The sequence below is a fragment of the Olea europaea genome, chromosome 10 (assembly GCF_002742605.1).
Source record: "Olea europaea var. sylvestris chromosome 10, O_europaea_v1, whole genome shotgun sequence".
Lineage (NCBI taxonomy): Eukaryota > Viridiplantae > Streptophyta > Magnoliopsida > Lamiales > Oleaceae > Olea > Olea europaea.
This window is the reverse complement of record NC_036246.1, coordinates 18,434,073-18,454,769: the sequence shown is the minus strand read 5'-3', so window position 1 is coordinate 18,454,769 and position 20,697 is coordinate 18,434,073. Positions and strand designations below refer to the sequence as shown.

General features: G+C 33.7%; 1 protein-coding gene across 2 annotated transcripts; it reads left to right on the top strand.

The window, feature by feature from the left end:
* Positions 1-2,222: 2,222 nt before the first annotated feature.
* Positions 2,223-10,265, top strand: LOC111401413. Of its 2 annotated transcripts, none has more exons than XM_023029136.1 (5): positions 2,223-2,460; positions 8,512-8,672; positions 9,096-9,182; positions 9,400-9,579; positions 9,993-10,120. In XM_023029136.1, the coding sequence occupies exons 1-4, from the start codon at positions 2,334-2,336 to the stop codon at positions 9,568-9,570; spliced, it is 546 nt and encodes a 181-aa protein (XP_022884904.1). In that variant the 5' UTR covers positions 2,223-2,333; the 3' UTR covers positions 9,571-9,579; positions 9,993-10,120. The 2 variants fall into 2 exon arrangements, with proteins under 2 accessions (XP_022884904.1, XP_022884903.1); XM_023029135.1 differs by having other exon boundaries at positions 2,227-2,460; positions 9,400-9,558; positions 9,993-10,265.
* The last annotated feature ends 10,432 nt before the right edge of the window (positions 10,266-20,697 follow it).

The following is a 20,697-nucleotide window of genomic DNA, read 5'->3' as shown; positions in this document are numbered from 1 at the left end:
CCCCGCGTACATTCTTTTAAATTGCCAAAACAACAATATTTTCATTTTTTTTGGAGCCCGGGGATAGGATTCACGCAATATCCTTAGTCCCTGCACTGGTCACTAGTGAAGAACATCTTTTTCCTAAGAGTGGTAGGATGAAATTCTACAAGATTCATCATTCCAGAGATACAGATGAATGTTATGAAGTATTAAGGATGATTAAGTTACAAAGTCAACAGGGAACTTCGCAGGGATGACAAATGAACGAAGATCATATTGTCCAACTAGGAAACGAGATTACAGGAGTAGTCTAAGGTAGGTCTAAGGTAGGCCAAGCTGAAGTAAGTACCATTAAATGTTTCTAGCTCTTTGACCTTGATCGAGAAGATCAATACCATAATCAGAGGCTCTTATATTGGATGGGGTATAATGAATGAATGAAGGAGCTCTAAAATGCAGGAGATTCTAGATTTGAGGTAATCATGAACTTGCTTCTCTTCCAATTACTTTCGCTAGTAATGATAAACATGGAGTCAAATACCCTCATTGCGATTCATGGGTAGTTCGGGCTATAATAGCTCATAACGGTCTTAGCCGCATGATAAAAGATAATGGCATTTTCATTAATATTTTGTTTGTGAGTGCTTTTGACCAAATGCAGGTTGATCACACTTGAATACCTCTGGACGAACCCATATATGATTTTACCAGGGACAGTTTGTTCCCAAGAGAACAGATTATGGTGACAGTTAAGCTCGGTGAACAACCAATTGTATTTCAATGACACGTGAATTTTTTAGTCATGGATAGTAAATCAGGTTCGCAAAAATAGAAAGAGCTAGTTTCACTCAGCTAAAGAAATTTCCAAGATGAACTCTATTCTACAAAAATAATTTCAACTGCAGATGAGGATTAATTTCCATTCAAAAAGGAAATTGTTGTCGAAGGACGGGGCCACATCCAGACAAACTTAAATGTTCTGAAATATTGTAATAATGTGTAAAGTAATTATAGCGAGGAGAGGATAACAATCTGCATTCCCTTTTTATTGTAACGATGATTTAATGAAATTTTATTTGGAAAAGTCGCATGGTTGAAATGAAAAATTAGCACAAGATCGATAGATTCCGATGTTGATACAAATTCATTTTAGTACATCTATGCGAGCACAAGCAAATCACAAGCAAGCAATACAATGGCTTAATGAATCAAGTCGTACAGTATAAACAATGATATTTCAATAATGAATTGCAGAAATGGCATTGTCATACAAATTGAAATGAAATGTCAGAAATAAAACAAAAAATGAGAAAACAAGAGATATTTGTCTATGTTGAAAAAAGGTTAGAGATTCCCAAAAGCTAGTAAAATTAGACAAAGTCCGAAGAAGAAGGCTCAGACTCGACGTAGGTAGTTTGCAACTGTGCAAATAATTTGTTTTGATTTTTAATTTTTTTAAACGTCAAAATCCTACAGATTGTTGTACGTAATTCATGAATTTGGGTGATTTGGGTTAAATTAATATTTGTTGGGCTCAATTTACCCTTATTTATTTATTTATTTTTTTAAGTTATAAAAATAGGCCGATCTTTGCTAAGTTAATTTTGACACAATTTTTAATACAAATGCATTTGCATTTTGAAGTCCAAGTGTGCATATGCCGTCAACAAAATGGATTGATCGCATTATCATGCGCATATCCCATATGCGAGGGGTTTCGAAAATGCGCCGAGTATATGCGAAGAATATGCATGCATTTTAGAACATTGCCTATACGTAACCTATGTTATGATAATTGTTTTGTTATTATTTTATCCATACATGTGACATTTTGTATAATGTTTGTGATCTCTAGTAAACACACATGTGATCCTTGGTAAACATTATCATTTGTGATTATTTTGAATATGCACGTGATCTTTGTTAAGATATTTCTAACTTGTGTTAAGATACTTGTGACGATCCACGTAAATTGATCGTTGTAACAAGGATCAAGTGGAGGATAATAGAATTGAGCTACGTGCATGTGGCACTGTATGGGCTTGGCCCGTTACACTAGGAGGTCAAGAGTAGCCCCCTCAAGGAATCTTCCAAGCCCATTGGGTCCATCGGGCCAGCCCGTCCCGTCCCGATTCTCTGTCTCAGGTGAAATTTTCCCCTTCAATTTTAATTGAAAAATCAAATCCAATCCTCTCGAAATTTAAAGAATTTATTTTAATTTTATTATTATTATTATTAGTTTTTGGATGGATAATGGCCGTTCATATTCGTATTCATAGTTCTGCGCCACTTAGTTATTCCATCTCCCACATAAAATAAGTTAAAATCCATTTATCCTTGAGATAGCAGTAATGGCCGCATTTTCACCATGCAGAGATATCACTATTTTATTCAAAAGTGGAGCAGTTTCATTGGTATGCTCATCGGCGTTTACTCTGCAGGAACCAAGACTGAGGCCTGCTAAGTGTTTGATAAAAGGTCAGTTAGCTGTTTTCTTGGTAACACTCTTCATTTAGTTATAGAAGTGTATGATTGTTGTTATCGCAATATACCTGTGGTTTCATGAAATTGTTTTTATTCAAACTTAATTGTAAACTTATTGATAGATTTGAGACCTTTGAAAGGATTCCCATTTGTTTTGTTCGTTTGCTTTTTTTTAGGGAAACGATAACCCAATATACAGCAGATCGTTGTTTTGGGAAGAAATTAATTGATTCCTTGGATGATCAGACTGTTGTGGCTATATTGCACCGTAATTGTACTCGTAGAATCTTGTATTATGAGTATAATACAAACTTAGATGAATGGAAAAAGTTTTAAAACAAATTCAATGTTTAACAAGATGCACTTTAATCTATTTAATTATAAAGAGATGTCATGATCATTTTCAGTTTGTACACCACATATAATTTCTCGAATAAAACATGTGATTACAGGGAGGAGGCAAAAGTGGTCTGGCTTGCTCTGAGAGATTTTTAATTCATGAACTCATCGATGCTCAACAGTATCTATCTTTTCTTGTTAATTCATGAACTAAAGTGGATTTTGACAAAATAAATTTTGAAAATTCAAGGAAAGATTTCCTAATATGCTGTATTAACTGAGAATATGGTTGTTAAAGTACAACATATCTATAGGATAAATCATCAGTGTAATGAAATTAGGATGTTGAGATAGATCTTTGGCTGCACTAGACTGGATAAGAAAAAAAAAATGGGTACATTTGCAGATTGTGTAGGTGACCAATTGAGGATGAATTAAGGAAATGACAATTTAGGTAGTTAGAACATGGGTTGTGCAGACCTAAAGAATCTCATGTTCACATGAGTGATGTGATCTTAGTAGAACACGCCTGAAGAAGAAGAGGTAGACCTAAATTAACATGATCTATTGTGGTGGTTGTAGGGGATCTAGTTGCATAAGTCTTCCAATGGATACTGCAGTGGATGACGGAATGGAGAAAAAAATGATTAATGTAGCCAATCCCAAATCTATTGAAGATGATGCTTAGTTTATTGTTTAGATAAACCTAGATACACCCATGATCATAATTACAATGATTATCATTCATGTCTTCAGTCTTCTCATGCAGCGATCTGGTTTTTATTAGTGAACTATATAATGTTTGTTTTCTCCCTTGATAATATATATTACTTGTTGAAGACGGTTTATACTATATTCTTTGATAGATAATAGGTGCAGAGCAACATAAGGTTTACTGACTTGGTAATTACATAGTGGATTTGATGTGTTTGAGATAGACTGCTAAATAGTGGTAGCAAGACTGCCATCAAATATGCTGCCACTGCCACCCCACGAAAGCTTTCTTCTTTTTTTCATTATTCCTAACCCTTTAGCTAACCACAAAAGTATTACCCATACATACATAAACAGGGATGTTTCAAAATAATTAATCCATCATGCCAACTAAAAGTTATTTAACTCTTAAACCAAGAAATGGTAGGAATTTTCTCCCATCTTCTAGGTAGCTTCTCAGTTCAGAGTTGACTTCTCATTTCTTGTCCTTTTTTTCCACGAGCAGTTCCTCTCCTCCTCTTTCTAAGTCACTTTTTTTAAGGGTTATGCCTCCTTCTATTTATAGGTCTTCGGTTAGAACCAATATCTTAATTTTATCGAAATGCTCACTTTCTATAATTGGAATTAGTATGATTATCTTAAGAGGAAAAAAAAAAAAAAAAAAGGCATCAAATTCTTCTCGTTAAAAGAAGTTTACTCTAATTTGCCATGCTTGAAGCATCAAAGAACGAGTGGTTATTCTTTATCATATCTTCAGGTTTCCACATGGCATCTCTCTCAAAATGATTGTCTCAGTATACTTTAACATAGGAAATCATATGTCGTTGTGGAACTTGTTTTTTCAATCTTTTGTATGCACAATTTGAATTTGGAACTCTTCGTAAGTCAAATTATTTTTAATTACAAGGGCTCATATCTATGATGTATCGACACGGACACGTGTGTCCGACATGATACGTGTCGAATACGTTTACACTTGATTTATCAAATAAGTATTAACATGACACGTTGTTGACATGTTGATTAAGTTATTTAAATTTTTTTATTTATATAGTATAAATTTAGTTTTACACCTATTTTAAATTTTTCTTATTGAAATTTTTTAAATATGAGTACCTATTGTTATTTGCTAAAAATTTTGATTTAAAAATATATAATATTTTTAGTTAAAAAAAAAAAAAAAAAAAGGAGATTATGGTAGAGTATCCAAAGAGTGTTGGTATCGACACGTTTCCGATATGTGTTGGACGCGAACACGCTACCTTAGTTGAAGTGTTTGTGCTACGGAGGCTCATATTCAAGAACTCAGATAAGAATTATGTTTACTAGCATGGAAATATTAAATATATCTTGCATAGAAGGGATTGACTCATTTTCAGGTTCTACTTCTTGGTTGGTCGAGTTCCACATTCAATTACGTAATCTTTTCTCTCCACACACTCCAATCATAGTGCTAATAAATACCCATTTCTTGTCAAATTGTTTTCAAATTTTAATGTAGGCACTACCACATAAGGTGCTTTGTTTTGTATTTCTTGCATGTCCCTTCAGCTCATGCAGTTGTAGATTTTTCTTTTGAGTAGGTAGCACTACAATTTTTAAGATTTGCTTGGCCATGGAGAAGAACAAATATTCTTGATTAGATCTCGTTTAATTGAGTAGACCATCAAAGACATAATCATGGAGTTTTCTGCATCCTATGTTTGAAGATTGGATTTCCAGATCTTGGCATAATTCTTGAACCATCCAGTAGCCCATATTTACTTTGCTTTCACAAAACTATCACGGATTGGGACCATGGAAGAAAATTCATCCCATTTAGTTTGTAAGCACTGATTTGGAGAGAATAATTATTATTTGGAATAAATTCCTTATGTTTTATCTGTTCATTTGGATGTTTTCAATCATCTTAGCTTTCCAGATAATACCATTATCGAAGGCTGGTTAGTAAAAACAATTGGCTACAACATAAGAAATTAATGATGTACATCTGCACAAAAAAATTGTAAAAGAACCTAGTTTCAAGTTTTTGTTGCCATCCAATTATGAAAACTATAAATGTCTCGGGCCTTTCAATAAAAATGGATTCGGCGTGCACGTTCAAGACTAACTTTAGATGAGTAAATGTGTCCCTTCTCTTATTAATTGAGCTATTAGATTAAGTGGTTCAACATGCATAAATGATTTCGTAAAAAAATGTCTTTATTGAAAAAAAATATATATCAGAAAATTATCAAGGGAATATCTGAATATGGTAGAGACCCTGTTTGGTAGAGATAAAAATCTAGATTTTAATTTAAGTCAAAATCAACAATTAATTTTAGAGGAAATTATATGAAATGTCCACTTTCACATGTCCATCTGCAAAAATGTCTACCTTCACAAATCCTTGCAAAAATGTCCATTTTGGACCAAAATACCCTTGTGAACAATTTATGATTTCACACAAAGACAAGAAATTGATATTTTTGCAAAAAATTTATTGGCCAATAAATTTTTGACACATAACTTGCCATATTTATTTCAAAAGTGTACATGTCAAATCATAATTAATGTTATTTTTCTCATTGACACAAGACGTCGAGAATTACATTTCAAGTGTAGAGAAATGTTAAGGTCGAAATGAAATATCATTCTAGATATTTAAAATGTCGAGAACATTTAATATTGTGATTTGACATGTGTACTTTTAAAATATAAACGGGATTCAACTATCGAGAATGACATTTGAAATGTCGATAACATTATTTTAATGTAGCTTCTCATGGAAGTTACTTCTCGAAATCCGTAACAAATTAAAAAAATAAATAAATTGCTTCTTTTTTTCATTAAGGGCATAATAGACAGTTTAGTACTAAATTTAAAAAGTAGACATTTTTCAATTCCCTGCTCTTTTACTTAAGGTATTAGATGAAGTGATTCAACGCATAAATGATTTCCTAAGAACGTGTCATTACTGAAAAAATTAATCAGAATATTAGTAAGGGAAGATCTGAATGTGATAAGAGTAATTCAACAATGCAAGTCTGTGGAGCCTTATTGTTCTGTTTGTTATGTTAGGAAAAGGCCGTTTTATTTCTCTGCCGTACCCATAACTTCTGATGGTGTTCCATTAGCACTCTTTTCTGCTGGAACACCGAATACAATACCCTACTTCAACCAAATGCATGAGGCTACATGATGTCCCATTTTCCGCGTTCATAATAGGCTCCTATCTTCCTTTCGTTGGGCAATTTCCATCTGGATATAATCTCTGACACTTAGCCCCGACAGTCTGCTGCTCTGTAACTCAATTTTCTGAAATTTCCTTCCTTTGCCTGCTTGCTAGGAACCTGTTTCATCTGGAAGTCTCTATCTTTTCTTCTTAGGCAGCTTATCTCCCAATTGAAGCTCAATTTAATTGCCTTATTTTCAATATGTCATATGTTGTATTGACGTTAATATCTGAGCAGAAGCATCCACAAGTTACTACCAATCCTTCCTTGAATTTATTTGTCTTCCTTGTATTAAATAATAGGGAGCAAATCATCATTATGATGGAAACTTGACTGGGTGATGTGCTACAGTCATATCCAATATAGCCCTTGATCTTAGTTAAGAAACTCTTCCATCTTCTTTTCACACACTATCTGGATAAAACCTGTTATGGAACCGATCTCGAACTAATTTACATGGGTTGAATCTCTTATTCCTCAACCATGCTCCGCCATTCTAAGCCTACACTTTCAGTTCAAAAGTAAAATAGAAATCCTCTACCATCTGAGAAAAGAAACTTAGTCTCGTTAACACCATTAGATGATACTGCAGCATTCATAGAGAAGCTTGACATTGAGAACAGACTTTATTCGACATGCATAGATCTCGTCAGGATATAAGAACCGCTTATTTTCGGTGGGTAGTTATACTCTTCATATGCTCTCTCTCTCTCTCGCATACCTTGTCCACGCCCATTTTATAAATGATATTCTATTGGTGAAGTAGCAAAAGGTGAAAATCCAAATGAACGAGATACGCGGAAAGAAAACCAGAAGACAAAAGGTCTAAGCAAAGTCCTCAACGGCTAGAGTCAAGAATTCATAACCTGATGATCTTGGTACTATGAATGTTAAGAGATTAAATGTGATATTAGAAGTGAACCACTTAAAATGTACTCTATCATAGCCTGACATTTGAGATAGGTGAAGAAAACTATGAGAGACCAAAATGAGACATTGAAACTCGTACTTGTACTCAATTGTGTTGGAACTTCTATCAACTCTACATGTTACATCCTGGCTGATATGTAATTGTTTCAATATAGGATGAAGAGTATTAAAAGCTTGCTCATACTAACGGCTGTATCTCTTTTGTTCAAATTTTCAAATCGTTAAATCGCTGTCATTAAGTTTGGTACACAAACAAGATGATTTTTATTGCTCCTTTACTGCTTTACTAGCTTATAGAAACCAGATACTTCTGCATTTTCTTAATTTTAGAGCACCATGAAAAGTTTACAAAATTGCACGTGTGATATACTTGGCTTAATCAATATACAGTTTCATCATTTAAATAGATGGTTGATCTTTATACAAAATAAACTAAATCTGTTGCACTAGATTTCTTAAAACTACCAGTTCTGGCAAAGAGGTAAGGAATTATAGAGATAAGATCTGCGACATCAGAACTCAAAAGGCTTAAAACTTACAGAGAAAAAAAATCCAATTTTACATTATCTGAAAAATTGTCCACTGGCCATAATACTGGAGGAACAATATTTGCATTTTACAAATTCATAACATGTTTTATCAATGAAAACAAATCAATGCAGGGTTCTACTTTTTCTTATGCTCTTATTCATGAAGTCAACATTTTGTTCATGTATGCAATTTCTAATGTTGCGTGCTGGGATATATTTATAAACTGAGTATTTGATGTCTAAGGCAGTGTCTTTCTTGCTTTTCTCTCTGTCGTCCAGTCCAAATGATGGATCTTTTGTTTTAATTCTAATCACAGAAAGGGTCATTTCGCAAAGTTTTTTCTCAAGTGGAGCATCCGTTTTTCCGAAGAAAACATCTTGTGGATTAATAATTAAGAAAGTACCTTCTACAATTCCCAGATGCAGTGATGCCTCTAACTCGAGTGGTGGTAAAGATGAATCCTCAGATCAGCAGAAGGCATGTCTAGACAACTACTGCTCAAAGATATAGCTATAGTTTATATTCTGTCCTGGGAATATGAAGTCTATTTATATTGTTAAAAATAAAATTAGAGTTTTAATTTGATATATTATTTCTTGATTGCCCATTATACTTGTTGCATAACAGTAACTGCATTTTCTCCCAGCAGTACCTGCGGTACAATTACTAAAGGTTTTTGCTCCCAAAGTTTCTGAAACGATGGCTAAACATTGATGAATCAGAAACTCAATGAAGCATAGTAAAAACTTAATGAAATGAATACTCATAATATACCTAACATTGTCTAATTGGATCATTATCTGAATATGCAATGATCTAGCTATAAAGTATTATCATGGGATTTTGTTTAATGATTTCAACTTCAGTTAAATCATATTTTGAATTTCCCCCCTGTTGTAGACACCTTTCGGATACACAAGAAAGGATGTTTTACTGATCGGACTTGGAGTTACTCTTGCTGGCATTGGCCTGGAAAGAGGATTGGAGGTACATCTTGTAAAGATTTTCCCTTGATTGTTTTTTCTCCGGATTCCACATGGTCACTATGTCCATTTGACATGTACACACGCAAACAGTATGATTGATGAAGTATCAACTGAGCATAGCTGTCCAATTTGCACAAGGAATGGCTCCACCTGAGAGAGACTTCAGCTCAAAATTATCAGCACATTCTGACCTGACCCATGTTCTTTATCTTATGTAGTTCATTGGAGTTGATCCGTTACAAGCTGGGAATGTTGTTCAGTTAGTCCTAGTGTTGGGGCTTACAGTTGGATGGATTTCTACTTATATATTCCGAGTTTCAAACAAGGAAATGACATATGCTCAACAGTTGCGCGATTATGAAGACAAAGTCATGCAGGTTATACTGTAGCCTAAAACTGTAAAAGCTCAAGAATTTTTTTTCTCATTTACTCGTGGTATATTTTGCTTTCTACATTCTAAAAAGTTCAGCAGGAACATCAAAAAATCATTCAGTGTTTGAAAATGTGGAATTTTTGCAATTTCTCTACATGAAAATAAGCATTAGATTGCCTATCTAACTGATTATACACTGCGATTAATAAAAAAAATTGTCTGATCTTTTTGGACTTATTCACATAGATTATTAGAGCTTCAGTGTTGCTCGTCTAATTTGATGTGGATGTTATATTGCATCATTCATTATGTTCTGGTTCAAAAAACAAAAAGGAAAATCACAATAATCTCTGTCACATGAAATTAATATTATCCTGAATTTACTTCTTTACACTTATTGAAAATTAGTCTGAAACTGATACTTTTTTAACTTCACAGAAAAGATTAGAGAGTTTGACAGAAGCAGAGTTAGTAGCATTGCTTGAACAGGTTGAGGAAGAGAAGAAACGCGTACCTGGTGGTGAGCAACAAGTCAAATAAAGGTAGTTTCCATTGTTGATACTTTTCGAAATAGCCAAGAAAAATAAACAGTGGATATATTAGTAGTTCTGTACAAACTTATCATGATGTTAAAAGTATCTGATAGGGAGGCGATAAATCTTGCAAGGCCTTTTCTCTTTATATAGTAATGAATGGTTGTTCAATCCCTTATTTTCCTAAATGAAATAGGTAAAGTTTGCAGCATTGGTCCTTGATGTATTGTTCTTGTGCAATCATCAATCTTTCACTCTAGCTGCATAATTAGTCGTCTACAACAGTAAATGTCTACATCTCCATTAAATAACACTGTGTTCCCCAAGGTAGAAAATCTAGCATAATATTTCTTGGCACCAATCCAAGTTTTCATATAAAATCAACTTTCATAAATTGGACATATTAGAGTAATATAACTATTTGGCATAACGACGAATGATTGTGCAATAATAATGTACGCTAAGGATTAATTTGTTCAATTTTAAATGTTGGGGGATCAATTTACTACACACACACACACATATATATAAACTAGGGTGCATTTCCCATAAGCATTTTGAATTTGGATCTGAATCCTGAATCTAGTATTTTCTTTTTTTTTTTTTTTGAACCCAGAGTTGAAATAAACAAATTCCTCTCACCTAATCTGGGGTTTCCTTCTTCAAACTCACTAAGCCTTGTTTGATACCCATTATTCTCAAAATACATTTCTCTCTGATGGTTGTTGCGAAGTGTGTAATCTAGCGATCTTTTGGGGCTGGGATTACTCTATATTTGCTAGAATATGTAACTGTGCTCAAAATACAAGTTAGAAAGCTTGCTTAATTTATATTGTGCAATCCTTAACTAGCAGACTAGATAGGGGTCGTTAGCTAGTTAAAGTAGACGACATTTTATCAATATTTTTGTTTTCATAATATTGTAGTAAGATTCTAAGACTTCGTGATTTCATTCGACTCTAACAACATCTTCCACTTAATTACAACTCTCAAGTGGAACATGTTAGTGACCTTAGAGCATCTTCAAAAGACTTTCTACTTCTAAAGAGCATATTCTATAATTTGGGTGGCATCTATCAAATCAGAGAGTTAAAATTTTGAAGTATTCTAACAAACTCTTTATATTTAACATTGAATATTTTATTACTCCCAAAAAATATTTATTATTTCTTCTATCTTTTATTTTAACTAGGTTTTCTTTAGATTATTTTATCCTACATTAAAAATTGAAGCACTTTGAATGTATTTAATTATAAGAGTGGGTTTGGATCTCCAAATTTGGATGGTCAAACCTACTCTCTAAATTAAAATATTAATTTAAAGAGTCTATTGGAGCATGATTTTAAAGGTTGATTCTTTAAAATATGAAGTATCTCATATTTAAAGAGTTTCTTGGAGATGCTCTTAGTAGGCAGAATGAACTTCTCCTAAGTAGGAAAAATTCACTGATAATATTGTCTAAGTTGTTCTTCCTTCCAAGGGTGCTTGAGAAGCTCATCCTTTTCGTTCACAAGCTGTTTGTGTTTTTGGCCTTATAACTTCAACGACCTGTTTGACCCTTCCCAACTTGGACCTAAAGAGCCTAAGCCTATTTCTTTGTCCACCCCAAAAATTTTCTTTAAAACCAGGTCTCTTGCTTTAAAGATTTCTCCGCGAACTTCTAAGTTAAAATAGTTCGGCCTAGATTCTCTTCACGCTCAGTAATGGCATAAAATCTAGTTTGCCCTTTGACGAATTTCTTGGTTTCCGCTGCTGTTGCTTCTATTTCTGTTTCTTTAGGAAAATCTTTATTATGTGACTATCTCACCATAGTTGTAGCAGGCATTGATCCACATAAGGCACGCTCCAACATTGCACTTCTGGCACTTGCCACATATAGGAAGCTCTTGATAATTGCTCGAAGTTAGGTCCCCTTTTCTCCTTTCTGCAAAGTTCTGCTTTCATTTGCCCTTGTTGTCCTCCTATTTACACTCCTTCGGTGGTCAAGGCTGCTGTTTGTTAGTGCTGTTGGAGTTTTCTCTGAAATTGGCTAGCTGTGCTGTGGTATGTACCGCAACTCAAGGTTAACTATTGCTTGTTGAAGCTCATCATGCAAATCTTGCTCAAAGCATCTCACCTTCGCTTCCTCTGTATTGACTAAGGGTGGGAGCATAGTGAGACAATTCTTCAAACTTTCTTTCATAACTCTACCAAGATCAGATTTCCTACTTGAACATTAGAAGCTCTGCTTTCTTTTGGTTTTGAATGTTTGTAGGGAAATTCGTTAATAGGAATAATTCTGTAAATTCATTCCAATTCTAGCCTTGTGCAAGTGCCCTAGACCTGTTAGTCATTTCTCACTAATGTCGTGCTCCTTTATTCAACATAAACGTTACACAGATCACCTTTCAAGTTTTTGGGCACTCAATGAGTTCAAAAATTCATTCTTATTTTCCCACCCACTCCTCTGCCGCTAGCAGAGTCCATGCCACCCTCAAAATTAGGGAGTTGCAGCTTACGAAATTGCTCCACCACTATGACATTACTTATTGCTTGCATTTCTAGAGCAGGTTTCCATGTCCTTAAATTAAACGTAAATATAAAATTAATCAACCACAAAATTAAGAATGAATAAACAAAAATAGCACATTTTATTTCATCCAATTTTAATAGCTTGCATAACAAAATGTATGTTTTTGTATCTAATTTATCCACTTATTTAAATAAATTCTACTCCAAACATAGCAGTCTCACATAATTTTCTATCATCTAAAAATTTCCTTCCACGCTCTCATCTTGGCCTGCTCCTTGATTCTCCCTGGGGTTTGGTTCGAGAGGCCCATCGAAATATGATGCAGGGTACTTTGAGCTTTCGTTAGGGTCTTCATCGAGATCTTCCTTGACCAATTCCTTGATAATTTTACCTTTATTTTCAACTTTCATTAATCCTCAAACGCGAAATCAATACGGTAGGAAGATCGGATACGCTAAAATTTATTCAAATCTCTAAATAAGCTGCCTCCAATAAGGGCTAAGCGTCCTACAGAAAAGATAAGACAATTTCATCTATATGGAAATCGTGTCCATTGCTTTCCACCATCTGGTGATTCTTTCAACGGCATCTAAATGCTCCAAAAGGTTGTGATTTGGGTTCCTCACACATGTCCTATGTAACCCCAAGAACATCTCACATCTTTAAGTCTAGTCTCTAATCGATTGCAAGCGTCCATTTACCCTCTAAGAAAACAAAATTATAGTTTCTTAACTTTCTAATTTAAACAAATGTATATTACGTTAAGCACATTATATATAATTAAACATGCTCCATAAATCCTACTTTCCTTAAATGTAGGTTCCAAAAATGAAGATTACCATAATCAGAAGTTTCTAAAATTAGATGTTTCTAAATTTGAGAACTTTCCTAATTGGGTACTTTCTTAAAAGTATTCCCTAATTTAAAGGATTTCTGTACATATGAGTTTATAACTTTAAATCTTTCCGTAATTAGAAATTTCGAAATTTAAATTTTTGTAAACATACACGTTCCAAATTAGGAAGTTTTCGTAAATAAGCACATGTAATATGGAAATTATGTGTAGCTAAGCACATTTCCATAAACAAGCATGATTCTAACATAATCTGATACGTATTCATACTTACACAACATTAAGCTCATGTTTGGTTCCCATTATTTCTTCATTAAAATGAAAAATATGACCGTTATCCATCACATCAAATTATCAAATTTGAATTTCTATCTCTTATGTAGAGCCCGTAACAACTATATTTTTCATTTTCATTCTTCCAAAAATGAAAAACAAATGGGGGCTAAAATAATTATGGGTTGTTATATTTTTCTACCTAATTCAAGGAATCAAAGCTTGAAGTTTGTCATGGCGTAGTGATGGTCTAAGAACATCAAATCTTAAAACTTTATATATATAATGTTCACCGAAAGTGAACAATAACTCGTATTGTTCATTTTCGATGAATAGTAATAGAAAAGTTCATGTAGTGTTCACGGGTCCGACACTTTTTACATTACTGAACAATGTCCTGTAATCGAACTTTCATGTGAACATTGATTAAATTTTTTTTTTAAAAGCCAATCATAGGAGTGTTCACATTAGTGAATAGTCAATTTTTTTTTAAAGGAGTCCACAAAAACATAGATCCGCTCTAAAACCATATTGTAACAATCCAAAATATACCCTTGAAATCATTAAATACATAGTGAAATAAAACTTTCATAAGAAAGAATTAATTTTACCCCAATATGACGATAGATGGAAAATCAATTATTTAATCATAAAAATAATCCAACAATTTTTTTGAAAATCATAAGTCATGTCCTTTTTATTGTACCACAACTAATTAGTTCCAAACTTCAACACCTCAAACTTTAATTGTCTGAGAAAGGGGAAAATTGTAAAAGGTGAATAAAATCTCAATAAGTGAACCACTATGAATCATATTTCTTATTTACAATTAGAAATTTCTAATGTATGTAGCGAGACACGAGAAATATAAATTGAACTTAGATGGTAATGATTCCCGTGCGTAGAGCTAGGGAAATCTGATCCCTTTAAAATTATGTATATACGACCCATATCATATTCGTAAATCTAATTCCATGATTTAAAGTACGAAAAATAATTCAATATACATTGTAGAATTGCACTTACCTTGGCAATTCGTAGGGGAAGATTTGAATTCAACAACTAACTCTACAGTATGTCACTGTACGTGCTTGCATGGCGTGTTTAGCTACATTTCTTATTTAACCATGGATGGAATAACCCGTATATGGTAAAAGCAGCCAAGAAAGGAATTTTCATAACTTATCTTTCACATATATGAAAATTTACTTAAGGGCTTGTTTGAGTCCCATTTTTTGGAAGAATAGATTTTGTGATAGTAATTTTTTAGAAAATGTGTGGTTAAAAACTAGAAAAAAAGTTTTTGATTACGTATAAAATATTTTATTTGGCAGAACGTATGATTGAAAATAAAATTGAGAAAATATTTTTTTAAAGAATAATCTCAAAGGAAGGCTTATTGCTGAAGTCGGCAAATCAAATCTTTCTTCTTTTAATTCTTTGAAAAATTAGACTTGATCGTTGATGTGACAATGCCACGTCAGGGTGGGCAATTCTCGTTAATTTACTTCAATCCATTTTCTAATTAAGCAAATTTTTCATGATCATTTTTTGACCTGAAAACAGTAGTTCTTAAAATTTCACTTGGTCCCAACAACTATGGGACTGTGTGCAATATGATTCCTAAACTATTGAAAGTCATCAATTAGGTCTCCTAACTTTTAACACCTTTCCCTAAGATCCCAATTTCAAGATTTACGTGTTTTTTTGGAGTGGGTTGGTCGGTCGGGGTTATACTTTGCCTTCTATTCATTTGATTATTTATTACTCTGTTTTGATGGTGAAACCTCGGATGAGTTATAAAGAGTATATATCGTGAACATGCATCACATTATGGAATATCTTTCAAATGACCTAGTGCAATCAAATCGCCCAAAAACCGGTAAAGGAGCCTCTAGTTGACGATGAAGTTAGGAAATCAGTCTTTTACACCATTACCAGTTAACATTATGACTGTTTAGTCAACCTCATTAGCAGCTACACATCAAATGTTTGTGGATGGTGTTGGTAATGACAATTGACATTTGGGCATGTCACATTTGGGCCATTTATGAGATGGACATTACACTACTTACCATGCTTTGGGCCCTTGGGTCCATTCTTTTATCTTGTCCAAGCCTACCAATTAGGCTTGTGGCCACCAAGAAAAAGGGTTTCAGATTTTATATGCAAATATATGCTCCTTTTGGTGAATAGATTGAACGAGATAGAAGAGTGAGATTCAAAAAAAACCCTAGCCTCCATTTTGCAGGAACTTACTCATCTCCCATGATTTCTAATCAAGTTTTACAAAGCATTGGAGGCATATTTTTATTTATTATTGTTCAACACATGCTATGATTCTATGAGAAGGGTTTGTCAAATCCATTAATTTCTTTTTAACAAATGGTATCAGAGCCATACTTCTATTTTTTAGCTGTGTCATTCCATTCTTTTTTCATTGGCCATTGTGCACCACCTGTAAATTGACTGTAATAGCAATTGATGTTTTGTCCCTTCCGTTGGAAAATTCAAATGAGATTATTATTGAGGTTGCTATTTGTTTTTGCATCGAGTGTGGTTCTTTATTGCAATTTCTTTATCCACATGGCCTAAACTCTGTTTTTGAGGAATTTCGTGCTATATTATTGGATGGAGTAATAGATAGATGAGTCTGGCTCATGATTGAGGTTCTTTTTTTTTTTTTAATTAGAAGAGCAAAATTTATGTATCATCCGACAATTATTAACGAGCTGGATCTTGTTGAGGTTGAAAACCAAGTCACTTTTGGAGTAGTAAAGAATTTTAAATCATTAGAAAAAATGTGTTAACATATAATATCTTGGAAGTCACGTGCACTCGTCTGGTGATACAATTATTTTGCATCATTTCTTATATATGTTTATTATTATTATTATTATTATTATTATTATTATTATTATTATTATTATTATTATTATTATTATTATTATTATTATTATTATTATTATTATTATTATTATTATTATTATTATTATTATTATTATTATTATTATTATTATTATTATTATTATTATTATTATTATTATTATTATTATTATTATTATTATTATTATTATTATTATTATTATTATTATTATTATTATTATTATTATTATTATTATTATTATTATTATTATTATTATTATTATTTTGATATTATTCCTTATTTATCAATTGGAGAAAATGGATGCATTATCTCTTTTCAGATGAATAAATATTTTTGTTCATGTGGATTATATCATTTTGTTATATACCGATGGTTTCGAAGTGACTATGTACCCATCTCTCATGGGACTAGTTATGATAAATCATTGGGATTGTTGTGTTGTTTATGCTTCGCTTAATGACATTATACTAAGATCCATACGGGCAATGAAATTATCCTATCAATGACTTCATTGTTTGGTAGGATGCTTAAACTGGTGAAGAGAATGCATGAAATATTATGAATCAGCACAATTTTTAACTATCCTATCGATAGTTGATTGATGCATTTGGTTGTGATACTAAATGTATTGCTCTAGCCTGTGAATGAGTCAAGGGACTCTAGCATTCGATGATCACTTTTGTGGATCATTTATGAAAGTTGAAGAATAGTAAATACCATGATCATGTCTTTCACATGCATATTAATGTCGCTTTTGTGTTTTTCTTCAGCTTTGGGCAATCCTCAATTTTTTGTCATTTTGAAGCTAAATGGGACTAATCATAAACAATGGGTTGAATCTCTCATGATGAATCTTACTATCATGAAATTGGACTTGGCCTTGAGAGAGGACTCATCTCCTAAGCCCACTACTGAAAGTTCCGCTGATGAAAAGAAGTTTTATGATGATTGGGAGTATTCAAGCAGTGTTATTTAATGATCATGAGGAATCACATGGAGGACTCTATACGTGATAGCATTGCAAAGACTGAGACTGCTTATTTCTAGAAGCCATCAACAAGAAGTACAAAAATTTCTCCAAAAATGAGAATAATGAGCTTTTGAGCACTCTACATTTCACTATTTATGATGGTGTTAGTGGAATTAGAGAGCATATTGACAAAATTGTGTCCTGTTATCACAAGATCAAGACAATTGGTATGGAACTTGATGAGGACTACATTGTGTCGTTCATTATAGGGACTCTACAATCGCAGTTTGACTCCATTAGGTCCAGTTACAATGCTAAAAAAAACAATGGACCATAGAGGAGTGACTACCATTCTTGCCAAGGAAGAAGATGACACAAAAAAGGGAAGGGCAAGAAGTGTGACTATGGTAATGAAACATAACAACAATGGTCAGAAAAAGAAAGCCTCTACAAAAGAATATCAATGACAACAAACCCTTCAAAAAATAGAATACAGGCAACAACGGGAATGCGCAAAGAACGCCCTTAGCTTCCAATGTTCCCAAGAATGAGGGTTTTAAAGGAAAATGCAATTATTGCCAGAAATTTGGGCATAAGAATGTATATTACAGGAAGCTCAAGGCCAGAATGGAGAAGAAATGTAATCTTTTGATGAATGTATGCCTGGAGTCAAATATTGTTAATGTGCCTTATAACATTTGGTGGTTAGACATTGGTGCTACAATTCATGTTACCAATTCCTTGCAGGAAATGACAAGCAGGAAGGAACCAACTAGTATGGAGCAACATGTATATATGGGAGACGGTACAACAACCGAAGTTGAATTTTTGAGAACAGTCAAGTTACAGCTTACCACTGGACTTTTTTGGAGTTGTATGAAGTTGCATACATACCTTCGATTAGGAAGAGTTTAATTTCTGTGTCTATTTTGGATAGAACTGGTTACAGTTTTCTTTTTGGAACTGAAAAAGTTGTATTTACCTTGACTCTATTTTGATTGGAAATGAAATTTTATGTGGTAATTTTTATAAACTTGATTTGGTGGATGTGTCTCTTGTTACTTCCTCTTCTTCTTCTCTTAATACTGTTGCTACCACAAAAAGGTCAAGATTGGATGAAAAATCTTCCATTTTAGGCAACAAATGGAAATATTAATAAAGGATGGGATTCTGCATGATCTTAACTTCTCAGACTTTGACACTTGCATTGACTGCATAAAAGGAAAGTTGATTGCCAAGGCTAGAAATAGAAAAGTTAATAGGTGCACAGAATCACTTTGGTTAATCCATACTGACATTTGTTGGCCTTTTACTCCTCCAGCTATGGGTGGTTACAAGTACTTCATCACTTTTATTGACGATTTTCCCGTTATGGTTTGTTGAGCTCATTCGTGAGAAGTCTGATTCTTTGGAGGCCTTTAAAGCCTTCAAAACGAAGGTGGAGCTTCAACAAGGGAAAAGAATTAAAGTGGTTCGCTCTGATAGAGATGGGAGATATGATGAGATGGGAAGGAACCCTGGACCTTTTGTAAGGTACCTACAGGAATGTGGCATTGATGCTCGATATACAATGCCTAGTACACCTCGGGAAAATGGAGTTGCGGAGAGAAGGAATCGCACACTTCTTGACTTGGTGCGATGTATATTGGCAAACTCTTCCTTGCCTGAGTTCCTATGGGGTGATGCTTTGAGAACTGCAGCTTATATTTTGAATTAGGTGCCTAGTATGTCTGTTCCCAAGACTCCTTATGAGTTGTGGTCATAGAAGAAACCCACTTTGCGTCATTTTCATGTTTGGGGTTGTAAAGTAGAAATAAGACCTACAATTCGCAATCCAAGAAACTTGACCTTAAGACCACCAGCGGCTACTTTATTAGTTATTATATGGGACCGAGGGGTTCCAAGTTCTACTGTCCTTTGCATACCACCAGAGTTATTGAATTACATCGGGCAATCTATTTCGAGGATGACACTGGTACAAGCCAAGGGCTTAGAGAAATTGTGTTCAGACAATACCAAGTTATTGTCCCTGTGCATGTCACTTCTGCTTCAACAATTGGCCCTATTGTTAATCAGCATCCAGTAGCCATTCAGAATGAACATGTTGAGCAAATAGCACAAGAAGCTCCAGATGTAGCCATAGAAGATGCACATTAAAGGAGATCAGAAAGGGTTCGCAGACCTGCAATCTCTGATGACTACATTGTCTACTTGCAAGAGCATGAGTATGACACTAGTGACACCTCAGATCCAACTATCTACAAGAAAGCCATCTCTAGTCCTCAATCCATTGATTTTTTTTTTAATAGATGGTTCTCTTTTGGCAGAATATTTATAAGATGTGAATGTTCTATATCATTTAACTTGATCTTATGATGAAACTATTTTACATCAAACACTGGATTACGAATTAGTTAAATAATTAAGCAATGAATAAAATTAATATAGATTCAATATTCGTGATAAAAATTGCTTTGTTCAAAATGATCATTCATCTGTTCTAGAAGATGAGATGGCCAAGGTACAATGTGCACAAAGTATAGATGGCTAATTTATCCCCTGTAGGATACTTTACACAAGCTTTATGTGTGGGATTTCCTGGGACGTGGAGCACTGAGAGTGGTCCTCGTTTGCTCTGGCCAACCTTGTATAGAGACTTACAATCTATGTATTATTATTCTCTTTTTAAACTCCAAAATTTTGCTTGAACGAATCTAATTCAAAAATTTCGCGATAGAGAGATTTAACTTTATTAAAATATTAACATATTGTCAATCTCCTCAAGGATCAAAAGCATCTCATTTTTTAGTAAATACAGCCTCAAGTCATTTTTCTTTTAGAATAGTGTGGCCAGAGTGTCTCATTCTTCTTTTGATGTACTCTTATCCCTTATGTGCTCCAACAATTTTTCACTGATTATTGTCTTTATAACGAACATCATCTTGTCCACTTTGATTCCTCACTTTTTCGGAGCCACCGCTTCATCTTTTGGCGGCACATCACCTCCACCAACTACTTCCCATAAGTCATGCCCTTGGAGGTATGACTTCATGCAAGTTTTTTATGTCGTGTAATTCTGATTATTGAGCTATTTTTACTTCGCCTACCATTTATA